Source organism: Heteronotia binoei, chromosome 11, assembly GCF_032191835.1.
Source record: "Heteronotia binoei isolate CCM8104 ecotype False Entrance Well chromosome 11, APGP_CSIRO_Hbin_v1, whole genome shotgun sequence".
Classification (NCBI taxonomy): Eukaryota; Metazoa; Chordata; class Lepidosauria; order Squamata; family Gekkonidae; genus Heteronotia; species Heteronotia binoei.
In genome coordinates, this window is record NC_083233.1 from 8,717,690 (window position 1) to 8,734,983 (window position 17,294).

At 50.2% G+C, this 17,294-nt stretch overlaps 1 protein-coding gene across 2 annotated transcripts in view; it reads right to left on the reverse strand.

The window, feature by feature from the left end:
- LOC132579251 (vascular endothelial growth factor receptor kdr-like) overlaps positions 1-17,294 on the reverse strand; it is a 242,832-nt gene that overhangs the window by 178,552 nt on the left and 46,986 nt on the right. For both annotated transcript variants that reach the window (XM_060249494.1, XM_060249493.1), the window contains exons 7-8: positions 15,091-15,208; positions 13,744-13,919 (exon numbers count right to left, since the gene is read on the reverse strand). In XM_060249494.1, coding sequence (XP_060105477.1) covers positions 13,744-13,919; positions 15,091-15,208 — 294 coding nt within the window. The remainder of the gene's footprint in view (positions 1-13,743; positions 13,920-15,090; positions 15,209-17,294) is intronic.

Consider the following 17,294-nt stretch of genomic DNA (forward strand, 5'->3'; position numbering starts at 1 on the left):
AAAAAAAAATCTCTAGGAACCTTCCAATTCTGAGCTGGCAACCCTCTGACATCAAGAAGAAGAAGATATTGGATTTATATCCCACCCTATACTCAGAATCTCAGAGCGGTCACAATCTCCTTTACCTCCCCCCCCCCTCACAACAGACACCCTGTGAGGTAGGTGGGGCTGAGAGAGCTCTTACAGCAGGGATAATCTAGGCTGGGGAAATGGATAGGGCAGGGAGGTTGAAGTCCCTTCCCTTTGTCACGCCACAATCTGATCTGAATTGGGGCCCAGTACACTTGAAGAACAAGCCCCCCCCCCCCACACACACACACACTCCTGACCTTCCGAATCAGTCAAGTCAGGGGAACACAGCCCTCTGTTACAAATAGGGTTGCCAGATCTGACTCAATAAATACCTTGGGACTTTGGGGGTGGAGCCAGGAGACTTTGGGGGTGGAGTCAGGAACAAGGGTGGGACAAGCACAATTGAACTCTGAAGGGAGTTCTGGAAATCACATTTAAAAGGGACAGCATGCCTTTTAAATGCCTTCCCTTCATTGGAAATAATGGAAGATAGGGACACTTTCTTTGGGGGCTTATAGAATTGGACCCCCGGTCGACTCTTTTTGAAACTTGGGGTTTTTTTTAGGAGATGCTATGCTTAAAATTTGGTGCCTCTATCACCAACCCCCCCCCCCGAGAGCCCCAGATATCCACAGATCAATTCTCCATTATATCCTATGGGAACCACTCTTCATAGGGTATAATGGAGTGCCCAGCAGACATTTCCCTCCCCTCCCCCACTTTCTGATGACCCTGAAGCAGGGGGAGGGCCTCCAAATTGTGAGATCCCCTGCCCCCAACTGGATATTGGCAACCCTAGTTACAAATGGGAGGGTGTTGTTTGGTCCTTAACAACCACCTCTGAGGACCCATTCTCAGAGAACTGAGAAAAGGCCAAAAGGAACTATGAGGAACATATTGCAAAAACCATAAAGATCAACAGTTAACATTTCTTCAAATACGTTAGAAGCAGGAAACCAGTCAGGGAGGCAGGGAGGCCGTTGGATGGCCAAGGGCTAATAGGATTACTAAAGGATGATAGGGAAATGGCAGAGAAGCTGAATGCTTTTTTTTTGCCTTCACTGTGGAAGACAGGAGGTCCTTGCCTACAGAACTACCAGGTCTGTGTTGGAAAATACCTGAATATTTTAGGGCTGGAGCTGGGAGATGGTGGGATCTGGGGAGGGCAGGGGCCTCATCATCGTACAATGCTATGACGTCTACCCTTCAAAGCAGTCATTTACTCCAGGGAACTGATCAAAGCCACCAATTAATACACCATCGTTCAGTTTGCAAAAATATATTACAAGCAACGTTCCCTCTAAGCTGCAAAGTCTTGCGAGCAAAAATTCTGCCTTGTGAGCTACTGGCATTAAAGTTGCGAGCTCCTGCTTAAATTAGTTTGCTCTGGGGCCGTTTTTCCTGAGCAAAGACAAAAATGTGAGAGCTGTAGGCTAAAAATCTGTGAGCTGGCTCATGCTAACTCAGCTTAGAGGGAACACTGATTACAAGGATTGTGTACAGCACATAATAAACAATACAATAATGATAAAGGTGGTGCTAGGGCCTTTGAAAGTAACAGAAACCCCAAGGGGGCCAAAAACCCCCATCGTCAAATGAATAGATATGTTCAAACTTGGAAACAGCCCAACTGAAATTCACAAGGTGGGTGCTCCTGAGGAACGCAGCTTCAACACAGCCGCTTTCTTCAGAAGACGTCTCTCTAGATTTTGATGACGTTTCGATTCCTTCTTCAGTTCAACGGCTCCATTATTTAGGAAGCCAGTTCTACATTCTCTAATCACAGCATTAAGCTTCTCATTTCAGGGTGCTGTGATGTAGAACGAGGTTCCTAAATAAATGAGCCGTTGAACTGAAGAAGGAATTGAAACGTCATCAAAATCTAGAGAGACGTCTTTTTAACAAAATGGCTGCATTGAGGCTACGTTCCTCAGGAGCACCTACCTTGTGAATTTCAGCTGAACTATTTCCAAGTTTGGACTTATATTTATTCATTTGGAGATGGGTTTTTTTGGCCCCTGTGGGGTTTCTGTTACTTTAAAAGGCCCCAGTGCTGCCAGCCTTTATCATTATTGTATTGTTTATTATGTGTTGTAATATATTTTTGCAAACTGAAAGACAGTGTATTACTTGGTGGCTTTGATCAGTCTACTAATTACACCAAGTGCCCTTCAAGCAGCCGATTTTCTCCAGCAGAGCTGATCTCTGCCAGCTGGGGACTGGCTGCAAAAGCAGAAAATCCCCAGGCCCCACCTGGAGGCTGGCAACCATAGCAAGTGTTGGACTGGATGAGCCATTGGCCTGATCTAACATGGCTTCTCTGATGTTCTAAGGACACACTGCTGATCACTTGCCCCTGGCCTAGACTAAATACAGCACGCACAAGTTGCAAACCGAGCCCCCCACCCATAGTGTATGCTACTCCCCACCCCCTTCCCCAGAAAACATCACATCTCTTCCTTCCATTGTCTGTCTGGGACTGCAGAACCACAGGGGAGGGGTTGCCAAGTGACCAGCAAGAGTGACTCCCGGTAGACAGCAAAACATAGGGCGTTTTCGCACTTACCTTAAGCCGGAGCGACGTACCTCTTCACCGCGCAGCGTCTGCACGGTTTTCACACTAATTGCTCCGGAGCACCTGGAAGAGCCGCAAAGTCCCGCGGCTTTTGCGTCGCATGTAAATCGCCAAAAACCAGTTTACATTTGCAACGCAAAAGCCGCGGGACTTTGCGGCTCTTCCAGGTGCTCCAGAGCAATTAGTGCGAAAACCGTGCAGACGCTGCGCGGTGAAGAGCGACGTCGCTCCGACTTAAGGCCAGTGCGAAAACACTCATAATTTCTTCCCCTGGGGTACTCATTTTTCTCCTCTGTTCTATTCATTGTGTTAAGCAGCTTTTATTTTTCATTTTGCTAGGTTATTTTACTCTTTGAGTATCGGACAATTTGACAATTCCATTTTTTTTTTTGTATCTGTAATGTTTTATAGTCAGTGTTTTGCAGACCCATAGGCCTAGAGCTGAGGGGCAGCATCTAAAAGCTGTATAATAAACCTGCCTCCTTTTCCCACTGCAAAGCTGGGGAGGGGAGGCTGTCAAAAACCTGGTAATACTCAGCAGAGACTGAGGGGGGGGGGAGCTGTGGCACAACAGCAGAGCACTGGCTCCGTGGGCATCAGGAGGTGCCAATTTCAATCCCTACTAGGTCCAGTAAAAGCATAGCGTAACATCCAGATCACAAGATGTCACAGTTCCACTGTACACTGCATTGGTCAGGCCACACCTAGGGCATTGTGCGCAGTTCTGGAGGCCTCACTTCAAGAAGGATGTGGACAGAATGGAGCTGGTGCAGAAGAGAGCAATGAGGATGATCAGGGGCCTGGAGACCAAGCCCTAGGGGGAAATGCTGAGGGACTTGGGAATGTTCAGTCTGGAGAAGAGGAGGTTAAGGGGGGACATGATGGCTCTCTAGAAGTCTTTGAAAGGCTGAGAAGAGGAGGGCAGGGAGCTGATCCTGTTGGCAGCGGAGGAGAGGACTCGCAATAATGGGTCTAAATGAAGGGTGGAAACGTACCGGCTGAACATTAGGAAAACCCTTTTTACAGTAAGAGTTGTCCAGCAGTGGAATCGGCTACCAAGGGAGATGGTGAGCTTCCCCCACCCCCCAACCCTGGCAGTCTTTAAGCAGCGGCTGGATGAACACTTGTCAGGGATGCTGAAGGCTGACCCTGCATTGAACAGGGGGTTCGACTAGGTGGCCTGTGTGGCCCCTTCCAACTCTGTGATTCTAGGATTCTAGGTGTTGAGAAAGAATAGTCTCTGCCTGGGAGCATGGAGAGTGTCTGCTGGCCAGAGAAGATAGTGAGGAGTAGGGTTGCCAAGTCCAATGCAAGAAATACCTGGAGACTTTGGGGGTAGAGCCAGGAGCAAGGAATAACCGAACCCCAAAGGGAGTTCTGGCCATCACATTTAAAGGAACTGCACACATTTTAAATGCCTTTCCCCCATTGGAAATAATGAAGGATAGGGACACCTTCTTTTGGGGCTCATAGAACTGGACTCCCTGGTCCAATCTTTTAGAAACGTGGAGGGTATTGTGGGGAGAGGCACTGGATGCTATGCTGCCAATTTGGTGCCTCTACCTCAAAAAACACCTCCCACAGACCACCAGATACCAGCAGATCAATTCTGCATTATACCCTGGGAATTGGTCTCCATAGGCAATAACGGAGTGCTCAGCAGACATTTCCCTCCCTGCCCACTTTCTGATGACCCTGAAGCAGGGGGGGGGGGAGGAGGGCCTCCAAAGCTGGGGACTGGCAACCTTACTGAGGAGCTGGGTTAACCCGTTCTGTCTCTCAGCAGAAGGCAGCTTCCTCAGTTCAGGCTGTGATTTTATTTATTTTTATTTATTTATTTATTTACCTTAAATTTGTATGCCGCCCACTCCATATACGGACTCTGGGCGGCTCACAGTCATAATATAATAACAGCAATACTTTATGATCATAAAATCAACACATATAAACAATTTATAATTTAAAACTTTCAAACGATGCTACAAAATGTCTTACAAAGGTGGTCCAGCTTCGTTTTAGCTCTTAATTCTCTGTATAGCTCTATTGGGTGTCATCTAGGTAGAGGACAGTATTCAGCAGCAGTGTGATGGCCCACAGGCCCATCTGAATGTCAGACAAGAGCTTTGTGTGACGTTGTGCTCGCCCTCCCCATGGAAGTAGGTATGGGGGGATTCTGATGGCCCTGGGAACTCCTGGAGAATCCCCACTTCCTCTTTCAGAGCTCAACAGAAAGAGCCTCAGGCGATCAATTAATCTGCTGAGTCTAAGTCATCGGCATTCCTTCGAACAGGGATTCTGCTGAACTTTAGTTAGGCCTCTGTGAAAGCAGGCATGTAGCCTAAATGTGCACAGGTGCCAACCTTCAGGTAGGGCCTTCAAAGTACAACTGATCTCCAGACTACAGAGATCAGGTCCCCGGGGGGGGGGGGAAATAGCTGCTATGCAGGGTGCACTCTGTGGCATCATACACCCCCAAGTCCCCCCCCTCCCCAAACTCTGCCCTTTCCTTTCCAAGCTCTACCCCCAAATCTCTAGGAATTTCACAACCCAGAGCTGGTAGCCCTAACCCACTGGGGAGGGACAGTGGCTCAGTGGTAGAGCATCTGCTTGGTAAGCAGAAGGTCCCAGGTTCAATTCCTGGCATCTCCAAAAAAGGGTCCAGGCAAAGAGGTGTGAAAAACCTCCGCTTGAGACTCTGGAGAGCCGCTGCCAGTCTGAGAAGACAATACTGACTTTGATGGACCAAGGGTCTGATTCAGTAGAAGGCAGCTTCATATGTTCATATGTTCTCACTGCCGCATTTCCATTTCGAATCATACTCCCCAGTCGCCTACAATTGTCCTTGAGGGAAGAGAAGACCACAATCCACAAACTATGACTGTAAGCTGCTGATCTTGTGCATTGCTGGCTCAGATCTCCACCTGTGCCTGCTTGGGGCATCTGCTGCACACATAGAAGGGAGACAGGAGGCAAGATTCTGTGCTAAAAGGTCACGTACACTTTACATTCAGTTAATCTCCATACAGTTGCGACGGCTCTGTTCAACAGCCCCTCTCTTCAAAGCTACATGCGACTAGGCACGGACATCAGGTGGTCCAGACTGCTATGAAAACTGCTCTTCAATATCACAGGACCACATTGCATCCTATAATACCCGTGCCCATGGCATCATCAGACTCTGTCCAATGAATCTCTGAGTTTGGATGACAGGGACTTGAGGATCCCTGTCACCCTTTGCATTTGATTCCCAACCTCCAGGTGGGGCCTGGAATTGCAATTGCTCTCCAAACAACAGAGGAGGAGGAGAGGAGGAGGACTGGATTTATACCCTTCCCTTCACTTGGAGTCCCAGCGCAGCTGACAATTAGGGTTGCCAAGTCCAATTCAAGAAATATCTGGGGGATTTGGGGGTGGAGCCAGGAGACTTTGGGGGTGGAGCCAGGAGACATTAGGGGCGGAGCCAAGATCAAGGCTGTGACAAGCATAACTGAACTCCAAAGGGAGTTCTGGCCATCACATTTAAAGGGACGGCACACCTTTTCAATTCCTTCCTTCCATAAGAAATAATGAAGGATAGGGGCACCTTCTTTTGGGGCTCATAGAATTGGACCCCCTGGTCCAATCTTTTTGAAACTTGGTGGGTATTTTGGGGAGAGGCACTAGATGCTATAATGAAAATTTGGTGCCTCTACCCCAAAAAACAGCCCCCCCAGAGCCCCAGATACCCGTGGATCAATTCTCCATGATTTTCTATGGGAATAAATCTCCATAGGAAATAACAGAGTTCCCAGCAGACATTTCCCTCCCCTCCCCCTGCCTTCTAAGGACGCTGAAGCGGGGGGAGGGCCTCCAAACCGGGGGATCCCCTGCCTCCACCTGGGGATTGGCAACCCTACTGACAATTCTCCCTCCCCACAAATGGCACCCTAAGAGGTAGGTGGGGTTGAGAGAGCTCTGTTGAGGACTGCTCTTAAGAGAACAGCTCTGAGAGAACTGCGACTGATCCAAGGTCACCCAGTAGCTGCACATAGAGGAGTGGAGAATCAAACCCAGCTCCCAAGATTAGTCTGCTGCTCTTAACCACTGAACCAAACTGGCTCAAGAGTTACCCTGGATAAAACAGCTGTTTTGGAGGGTGGAGCCTATGACATCATATCTTGCTGAGGTTCCTGCGAAGCCCCACCCACTCTAGACTCCACCCCTAATCTCCAGGAATTTCCCAACCCAGAATTCCCAACCCTAAAAGTTTAGCCCCTTCACCCTAATGTTTCTGGTTATGGGCCTGCAGGCAGCCTGATAAGCCCTGCGCAATAGATTCTCCCCTGCAAAAAATGAATTTTAAAAAGCCTTGGAATCATATTCCTGGAAGAGAAGAGACACATTTCCAATGTCAAGTTTCTCCAGCTGCTTCTGCTTGGGATTTCATATTTTTCTTTCTGATCTATGACTTCCTGAAGATGGCTGGTGAAAGTAATCTTTCCTTTCAATTCATCATATTAACAGAGCAAGCACAATACATGTCTGGGATGGGGAAACTTAAACACAGGGAATCTCTGTGGTGATAGCGTGGGCACGGCACCAACCAGGCACAGCAGAGCCCTTGCCTTGCCAAGGGGGCAGCCAGTGTGACCGGGCATGGCTGGCCCCATTCATCATCCTGTGTCACCTTTTTTTGCCTCCGGGGACCAGGGCTCATCGTGTGATCAGCATTGCGTTTACTTGGGCTGTAAGACAAAGGTGCCTTTAGGGTCATTCTTCTTCACAGCAAGATAATTTCCCTCAATTTTTTGAGGTCACAGACTCGGAGAAAAAACAACCAGAGAGATTTCTTGGCAAATCATCCTTTTTTGGGGGAGTAATCTTCTGCTACCAAAAATGTAACACCTGCTGTTTACTTCCCTTCTGCCTTCCCCACAGAATAATATTTCATCTCTTTATGAATTATCAGCATTCTCGGAGCTGGTATGCTCGTGATAAATGACATATTTACAATAATTGCGATAATTATTCCTGATTAATTCCTTCTGCTGAGCTGATGTGCGACAAAGGAACACCAGAGAGCATTTGTGCATGAAATTATACACAAATACCAAGATGAAAAGCTTGCAAAACCATTAGCAGAGACGAACTGAATGGACGGGATTCAACACGCTGATCCTTTTGTTAGCTGCCCGTGAATTTCATGCCATAGGTTTTTATTTGGACGGCCTGTTCTTTCATTCTGTCTCTCACACAAGGGCATTTGTGCCCATACAAAAGTGTCCATTAACTGTATGCTGTTTACCACCCACCAGGCAATGCTACCAATACCATGTGACAAACTTGATGACATACAGCAAAGAAAAGGAACGAATCAGAGCTTAAACAAATCTGTTCCCATAAATTCCTCTCTGCAAATTCTTATGTCAGATATCCTCCAGATACTTTCCAGATATCAAACTTTGTGTTTATGTGTGTGTGAACTACTGTCAAGCAGCAGCTGACTATGGCAACCTCTGCAAGGGGCTTTCAAGGCAAGTGAGAAGCAGAGATGGTTGGCCTTCCTCTGCAGAGCCTTGGATGGGAGGTCCCCCATTCAAGACTTGTGGTGACCCCAGCAAGGGGCTTTCAAGGCAAGTGAGAAGCAGAGGTGGTTGGCCATGGCCTTCCTCTGCAGAGCCTTGGATGGGAGGTCCCCCATTCAAGACTTGTGGTGACCCCAGCAAGGGGCTTTCAAGGCAAGTGAGAAGCAGAGGTGGTTGGCCATGGCCTTCCTCTGCAGAGCCTTGGATGGGAGGTCCCCCATTCAAGACTTATGGTGACCTCAGCAAGGGGCTTTCAAGGCAAATAAGAAGCAGAGGTGGTTGGCCATGGCCTTCCTCTGCAGAGCCTTGGATGGGAGGTCACCCATTCAAGACTTATGGTGCCCTCAGCAAGGGGGTTTCAAGGCAAGTAAGAAGCAGAGGTGGCTGGCCATGGCCTTCCTCTGCAGAGCCTTGGATGGGAGGTCCCCCATTCAAGACTTGTGGTGACCCCAGCAAGGGGCTTTCAAGGCAAGTGAGAAGCAGAGGTGGTTGGCCATGACCTTCCTCTGCAGAGCCTTGGATGGGAGGTCCCCCATTCAAGACTTGTGGTGACCCCAGCAAGGGGCTTTCAAGGCAAGTGAGAAGCAGAGGTGGTTGGCCATGGCCTTCCTCTGCAGAGCCTTGGATGGGAGGTCCCCCATTCAAGACTTATGGTGACCTCAGCAAGGGGCTTTCAAGGCAAATAAGAAGCAGAGGTGGTTGGCCATGGCCTTCCTCTGCAGAGCCTTGGATGGGAGGTCACCCATTCAAGACTTATGGTGCCCTCAGCAAGGGGGTTTCAAGGCAAGTAAGAAGCAGAGGTGGCTGGCCATGGCCTTCCTCTGCAGAGCTTTGGATGGGAGGTCCCCTATTCAAGACTTATGGTGACCTCAGCAAGGGGGTTTCAAGGCGAGTGAGAAGCAGAGGTGGCTGGCCATGGCCTTCCTCTGCAGAGCTTTGGATGGGAGGTCCCCTATTCAAGACTATTCAAGTCCCCTATTCAAGACCCCAGCAATGGGCTTTCAAGGGAAGTAAGAAGCAGAGGTGGTTGGCCATGGCCTTCCTCTCCAAAGCCTTGGATGGGAGGTCCCCCATTCAAGACCTATGGTGACCTCAGCAAGAGGCTTTCAAGGCAAGTGAGAAGCAGAGGTGGCTGGCCATGGCCTTCCTCTGCAGAGCCTTGGATGGGAGGTCCCCTATTCAAGACTTATGGTGACCTCAGCAAGGGGCTTTCAAAGCAAGTGAGAAGCAGAGATGGTTGGCCTTCCTCTGCAGAGCCTTGGATGGGAGGTCCCCCATTCAAGACCTATGGTGACCTCAGCAAGAGGCTTTCAAGGCAAGTGAGAAGCAGAGGTGGCTGTCCATGGCCTTCCTCTGCAGAGCCTTGGATGGGAGGTCCCCTAGTCAAGACTTATGGTGACCTCAGCAAGAGGCTTTCAAGGCAAGTGAGAAGCAGAGGTAGCTGGCCATGGCCTTCCTCTGCAGAGCTTTGGATGGGAGGTCCCCCATTCAAGACTTATGGTGACCTCATCAAGAGGCTTTCAAGGCAAGTGAGAAGCAGAGGTGGCTGGCCATGGCCTTCCTCTGCAGAGCCTTGGATGGGAGGTCCCCTATTCAAGACTTATGGTGACCTCAGCAAGGGGCTTTCAAAGCAAGTGAGAAGCAGAGGTGGTTGGCCATGGCCTTCCTCTGCAGAGCCTTGGATGGGAGGTCCCCCATTCAAGACTTATGATGACCTCAGCAAGGGGCTTTCAAGGCAAGTGAGAAGCAGAGGTGGTTGGCCATGGCCTTCCTCTCCAAAGCCTTGGATGGGAGGTCCCCTATTCAAGACTTATGGTGACCTCAGCAAGGGGCTTTCAAGGCAAGTGAGAAGCAGAGGTGGCTGGCCATGGCCTTCCTCTCCAAAGCCTTGGATGGGAGGTCCCCTATTCAAGACTTATGGTGACCTCAGCAAGGGGCTTTCAAGGCAAGTGAGAAGCAGAGGTGGTTGGCCATGGCCTTCCTCTCCAAAGCCTTGGATGGGAGGTCCCCTATTCAAGACTTATGGTGACCTCAGCAAGGGGCTTTCAAAGCAAGTGAGAAGCAGAGGTGGTTGGCCATGGCCTTCCTCTGCAGAGCCTTGGATGGGAGGTCCCCCATTCAAGACTTATGGTGACCTCAGCAAGGGGCTTTCAAGGCAAGTGAGAAGCAGAGGTGGCTGGCCATGGCCTTCCTCTGCAGAGCCTTGGATGGGAGGCCCCCTATTCAAGACTTATGGTGACCTCAGCAAGGGGCTTTCAAGGCAAGTGAGAAGCAGAGGTGGTTGGCCATGGCCTTCCTCTGCAGAGCCTTGGATGGGAGGTCCCCCATTCAAGACTTATGGTGACCTCAGCAAGGGGCTTTCAAGGCAAGTGAGAAGCAGAGGTGGTTGGCCATGGCCTTCCTCTCCAAAGCCTTGGATGGGAGGTCCCCTATTTAAGACTTATGGTGACCTCAGAAAGGAGCTTTCAAGGCAAGTGAGAAGCAGAGGTGGTTGGCCATGGCCTTCCTCTGCAGAGCCTTGGATGGGAGGTCCCCCATTCAAGACTTATGGTGACCTCAGCAAGGGGCTTTCAAGGCAAGTAAGAAGCAGAGGTGGTTGGCCATGGCCTTTCTCTGCAGAGCCTTGGATGGGAGGTCCCCCATTCAAGACTTATGGTGACCTCAAAAAGGAGCTTTCAAGGCAAGTGAGAAGCAGAGGTGGTTGGCCATGGCCTTCCTCTGCAGAGCCTTGGATGGGAGGTCTCCCATTCAAGTATTGAGCCTGCTTAGCTTCTGAGATCTGACAAGATTGGGCTACCCCTTGCTCCCTTCCATCCCAGATATTAAAATACTCACTGAATATTTGCTGACTGTATTTGGTGTCATGTGATGCTTCAGTATTTCACACAAGTGACATGCAGTGTTATGTTGTTAGCTGATAGTCCTTCACGGCTGACGTGCAACAGCATTTAGCTAGGTTTAATATGGGTCATGTGTTAAGTCGTTTCCCATATGACAACTTTTGAGAACTCATGTTAGGTGTCTATCAAACCAATTAAAAGTCCCAACAACTCTACAGAAAGCCAAATTCAAAATAAAATTTCACACAAAGTTTCAGTATTATTGTTATTAAATTGTATTTTGTTGTGGATGGGGACTGCTAGCTAAGAGACAGTGTGCATACTTATGTCATAGAATCATAGAGTTGGAAGGGACTCCCAGGATCGTCTAGTCCAACCCCCTGCACAATGCAGGAACTTCACAAATACCTCCCCCCAAGTACACAGGATCAGCATTGATATCAGATGGCCATCTACCTTCTTTTTAAGAACCTCCAACAAAGGAGGTCCACCTAGGCAGGGTCCAAAACATTGGCTTGGGGAGGCAGTGTGCCGACCTGGAAGTGAGCCAGCACAAACAGAAGCACCCTGGGACTGATGGGATAGTTCACTGTGGCCTAATTTGAATGGGAAGAGAAAGGAAAAACTGCAGGTGGGAAAAAGGCTGACACACTGTACAATATTTATCTCTTGACTCCTGTTATTGCTAGCCCCTCCCTGCTGCGAGTGAACGTTCTTTTTTGTCAGTTGAAAGTAACTGCTGCCTTTTGCCACACAGAACATGTTTTCTCTCTCAGATTAATATTTCCTTCACTGTAAATAGTTAAGAGCCCCGTGGCGTAGAGTGGTAAAGCTGCAGTACTACAGTCGGAGCCCTCTGCTCACGACCTGGGTTCGATTCCAGCGGAAGCTGGGTTCAGGTAGCCGGCTCCAGGTTGACTCAGCCTTCCATCCTTCCGAGGTCGGTCAAATGAGTCCCCAGCTTGCAGGGGGGAAAGTGTAAAAGACTGGGGAAGGCAATGGCAAACTACCCCGTAAGAAGTCTGCCGTGAAAACTTTGTGAAAGCAACATCATCCCAGAGTCAAAAACGACTGGTGCTTTCACAGGGGACTACCTTGACCTTTTAAAATAGTTAATAAACAATGTTAATCGTTGCTAAAGCAAGTATGTGTGTGGAATTTTACACTGGACTCATCTGTAAACTCTGCTGCAGAAGAAGAGGTGGAATATCCTACACCTGGTGAGAGAAGGGATGTTGCCCCATAAGGAGGATGAGTTGGCACATTTAAAGATAAAGATACATACACCTCCCTAACAGGGACGGCCAGACAGAGTGCGGGGTGGGCAGTGTGCGCCTTGGAGGAGCATCCACAGTGCTCAAGCGCTTGAACCACCACAACTCTGGCGCTTCCCAGCTGTTCAGATAGCTGAGAAGGTGCCCTGGAAGCGGTCCTCTGATTTGCTACCACTTCAGAAGTGGTAGCATTTTGGAGCGCACAAACAATGGCGTCGGATGAGGTAAGGCTTGGAGCAGGCTGGGAGCCAGATGTTTGCATTTGGACACACTTTTTTGATCCACTTAAACTGCCGGTCTGGATTCAGCCCTAGTGAACCTATGGTACAGGTACAATTTGGACTGTGGGTTCCTGTTCTTCAACTCCTCCTTTCTGCTGTCTCTAGTTGACACTTTATCTACCTGTCTTATCTTCACCTGGGGCTGCATTTGTGCCACCAATCAGCTTGAGAATATCTTTGCTCCGTCCTTTTCAAGGTCCGGCTTAATTTAGGAATATGTGAAGTAAAAAATAGACGGCATTGCCTCTGAGCAGGTGGATAGTACAGACTATCAGTGAAAAAGCACAAAGAGGTCTTACCTACAACAAATACTGAGGAACCACCTTCAGATCAGAAGGTGATATTTCCAAACAGACTTAAGAGTTCTAGCATCACCTTTTCTTTAAATTAAGCATGAGTCCTTCACCTTCACCCTTCCCAGCCAGTGTTTGCTGGGTCCTAATGTCCTACAATAGGGTTCCCCCAACTTTTTTCAGGCTGTGGGCAGCTTTGGAATTCTGACACAGTGTGGTGAGTGCAATCACAAAATGGCTGCCACAGGAGGCCAAGCCAAGCCAGCCCTAAAATGGCTGCCACAGCTTACCAAGAGTCACACAGTGAAGATCCTTGTGTTTTGGTGGCAGCTGGTGTCAATGTAACATTTAAAAAAAGCCAATTTCACAGCCAATCAGATCTCCAGGAGTCAACCAGAAGCCTTACTGGCCAAAAACCATACCTGGTTCCACCCATTTTCTAAAAACACTTGGCAGGCACTAGGAAAGGTGTTAGCAGCCACCCTGGTGCCACATTGGGGACCTCTGTCTCACCCACACACATTTTCTCCTTCCCTGCACACCTGCAGACTGCCCTGCTACGTTTGTGCCTTCATCACGCCCCTGTGGTAGCCATCAACTTTCAATTCCAGCCTTCAGAACAGAGAGGATGCTGAGTCTTTGTTTTTCGATCCTGTGCAGACTGCAACGGAACTAGTCCTGCAGGAGTAATAATCACCATCCTTTCTGTCTATATATTGATCACATCCCCATGCATCAGGTAAACAGAGAGCCTGTCCTACGTCAGCACACAGTTTTTGGCCGGCTTGGAAAGCGGAAGCAGAGAAACAAGCGGCGGAGTGAGCCAGCTTCGCCAGTTGCTTACCCAGTATAACCAGTTGGCTGGTGAGGTTTTCATAGAGGCCGTGTTTAGTATTGCTCAGGGATATGGTGTAGTTCCCAGCATGCTTTGCTCTCAGGTCCCTTATGACCAGTCTGTACTTCAGAGGATCCAGCTCATAGCAGGAGTTGTTCTCAGCTATCGGGTTGCCATCCTTGTACCTGTTTTGAACAGCAAAGAAGGAGAAGGGGCTGAGATAGGCAGCACAACAAAGGCCAGGCACACAGCTGGGCTAGAGTTCACTCATGTCACGGGGACTCGCACTGCCCTGGCAAACATACCACCACCTGCCCGTAGCAGAACTCCCTCCATGAGCACGACCCATCATGAGGAGAGTTTCCATGTTCCTGTTGTACAACTGACATCTCTATGGCTGAGGGAAGACCAATGACCCTCACTGAAGAAGATGAAGAAGATATTGGATTTATATCCCGCCCTCCACTCCGAAGAGTCTCAGAGCGGCTCACAATCTCCTTTCCCTTCCTCCCCCACAACAGACACCCTGTGAGGTGGGTGGGGCTGGAGGGGGCTCTCACAGCAGCTGCCCTTTCAAGGACAACCTCTGCCAGAGCTCTGGCTGACCCAAGGCCATTCCTGCAGGTGCAAGTGGAGGAGTGGGGAATCAAACCCGGTTCTCCCAAATAAGAGTCCGCACACTTAACCACTACACCAAACTGGCTCTCCCAGACTGCACAATGGCCCAGACTCACTCAGGGAGAGAATCCAAATGGGGGGCAGGAACCTGGCAATCCTACTCCAGATGCCTTTCCCAGCATGGAAAGGGAGTCTAGCCAAAAACTCTGTGACAGCTCTGGGGCTATCCCCCATTCCTGGCAGAAGCGGAGGGGCCCAGTGTGCCTGAGATGTGGGCCTCCTGAGAGAACCTATCAGGTTGACCTTTGATTCTGGGCCTGCATAAGGCCAATTCAGCTTTCCACTCCTCGGTGTTTCCCCCCTCGTTTCAATAGAGAAGGCGGTTGAGTGCACACCCTGCACATGGCTGTCAGTGAGGGAAAGCCTTTTCTGTGTCAGGACACATGTAGCATGCAATGAAGCAACAGAATAAGCAAGGTTTCCACCACCATTTAAGAATACTATCAAAATCTCACCGAATAGCACCATGCCTTAAATTATTTGCCTTTCTTCACAATTGTAGAAAGACAAAAGAAGAGAGGTGAAGACAAACAATATTTTGAAAGCGGCGGAGAAGGCGGTTCATGTTTTACAATTTGCAGACGTGCGGTCAGTCCATCCCCACCACACTGATGAGAGACACTTCACTCTGAGTTGGCCTTTCCCCTCATTGGTCCAAAGGACCACCTTGGCACTAACCAGGTCACGTTGGGGCGGGGGAAAGCATCGACCTTCCAAGCCAGTCTCAGCATCTTCTGCCCCACCTTAGCCTCGTAGTTCTGTTCTTTCTTATAGAAAAGCCTGAGGAAAGGTTCTCCTGAGGTAAAGAAGAGAAAGAGGCAGCGTCAGTTCACAGGTTGCTTTGCAAAAGGATCACGAAGTTACCGATCAAAGCTGTGCTCTTCCAGTGAGAGTCCCAGGGCTATCAGGGGAGTAACCAACCAGGAGTTAGCAGAAGGCAAAAGGAACAAAATGGGACAGCTGTCCGAACCTTTCTGTATCCGTGCTTCACTTATGGGCAGCTGTAGATGCACTATCATGCCCCTCCTGGTCTGGCGGCCCTGCCCCTCAGGCAGCCATCGCCCCGCAGGCCCTTGGTTCCCACCCCAGGGTGGCCAGGAGGTCTCAGAAGCTGGTGGAGAGCCGGGTTGCATCACCCTGTCGCCCCTCTGTCTGGCTTGTCTTCGCTGGGCCTTTGCTTCCCTCTCTCTGATGCTGCTCCAAGCACTCCAGCTCCAGCTCTACTCTTTGTGCCTCAGCGGCCCCCTTCTGGCTGTCCCTTCCCTCCTTTTATTTCCGTTCCCCTGCCTCTCCCCAACTGGCTGTGCTCCCTCCCCCCTATTTAGCGAAAGACACCTAGCTGCCCCTGGTCCCGGGGCTAGCTGGGTCTGCTGCTGCCCCTGGGACCTGTGCGGCAGGCCCGCAATGCCTGCCGTGGCTTTGGATGCTCCGCCCTCAGCCTTGCGGTCCCAGTCGTGCTCCTCTGTCAGCCCTGCGCCTTCCGCTGCCCGCGGAGCTCCAGGAGGGGGCCGGGCAATGTCCCACTCGTGTTTGTGACCGGGCCCGCATTCCTGCCAGGTGGCTCCCATCGCCGGCCTCTTCGTGGGGGCTCACCTCCCCCTCGCTCTTCCAGATGGTCTCCTCCATGGCCAAAGCAGTGGACACCGGTTTGCCCGTCCCTGGGGTAAGCAGGGGGGTTGGGGGCTTGCTGCTTTTCAGAGCCAGGGGGGGCATGTAGGTTGGGAGGGGGCATCAGCAGCACCAGAGCAGTCCCGGGTGGGACATGCGCAAACGATGGATTTCCAAATGCAAATCCATCCTTTGCGCATGTCCCACCTGGGACTGCCTCTGGTGCTGCTGATGCCCCCCCCCAACCTACATGCCCCTCCCCGCTCTGGAAAGCAGCAAGCCCTCAACCCCCCTGCTTACCCCAGGGATGGGCAAACCGGTGTCCACTGCTTGCCTTGGCAAAGCTGCCCTGGCACCTCTTGCCTTAGAAACCCTCCAGGCACCTCTTGCCTTAGAAACCCTCCAGGCTTCCCAGAAGCTGGCTACAATTAGTGGCGCTTTCCACCACCATTACCTGATTGGAGAGTTTATGATTTTGCAGCTGCACAGGCAGGGATCCAAATGCCCTGCTTTGCCACTGCGTGCCTTGGCAAAGCTGCCCTGGACTTCCTCAGCAGTCTCCCATCCAAGAGACCTGACGAGATCTCAGGTCAGGGCCGGTAACGCAACACTTTAAAACGACGAGCGCATTGCCATGTTATCTAATTTTTCATTAGTGGCCTGAGAGGAACTAGGAAGAGGAACGTTGCAGTTTCCCAGAAAGCAGCCATCACCCAAATGTTTTTGCACCTGAGACTACCTAGCTCTAGTCCGGCCTTGCTCCAGGGCATGCACCCCTGAGAACAGAGTGCAGCAAGAATTGCCCACATCCAGAGGACAGCCCGCTCCTTGGGTGTCTTGATGATGCACTGCTATTTGGGACCGGCCTACTGAAGAGATCTGTCTCTTCCCTAGGTAGGGTAGGCTGAGAGTGACTGGCCCAGAGTTGGTTCACAACACAGCCCAGCAAGGCTCAGAGCCCAGATCTGTCCAACCCTGGTCTGCTGCTCGAACCACCACACCACTCTTGCTCAGCATGAACTGCCTCAGAGGGTCGTCGTGAAGATAAAACAGAAGACAGTCAAGCATGGTAGAATTCCAATGGTAATTAATTGTTTTAGGGTCCTCCATAAAGCTGGTCTGTGAAACATCATGGAGGGCCGATGTAGTTTGGCTCTGTAATTCTTTCCCCCTCCCTTTTTGCTTTATTGCTTGTGAAGTAGAGTAGTGAGAAACGAAACTAGTAAGAGAAAGAACAATCAACACTTTCCCATACATTCCTGCCTGGGAGTGTG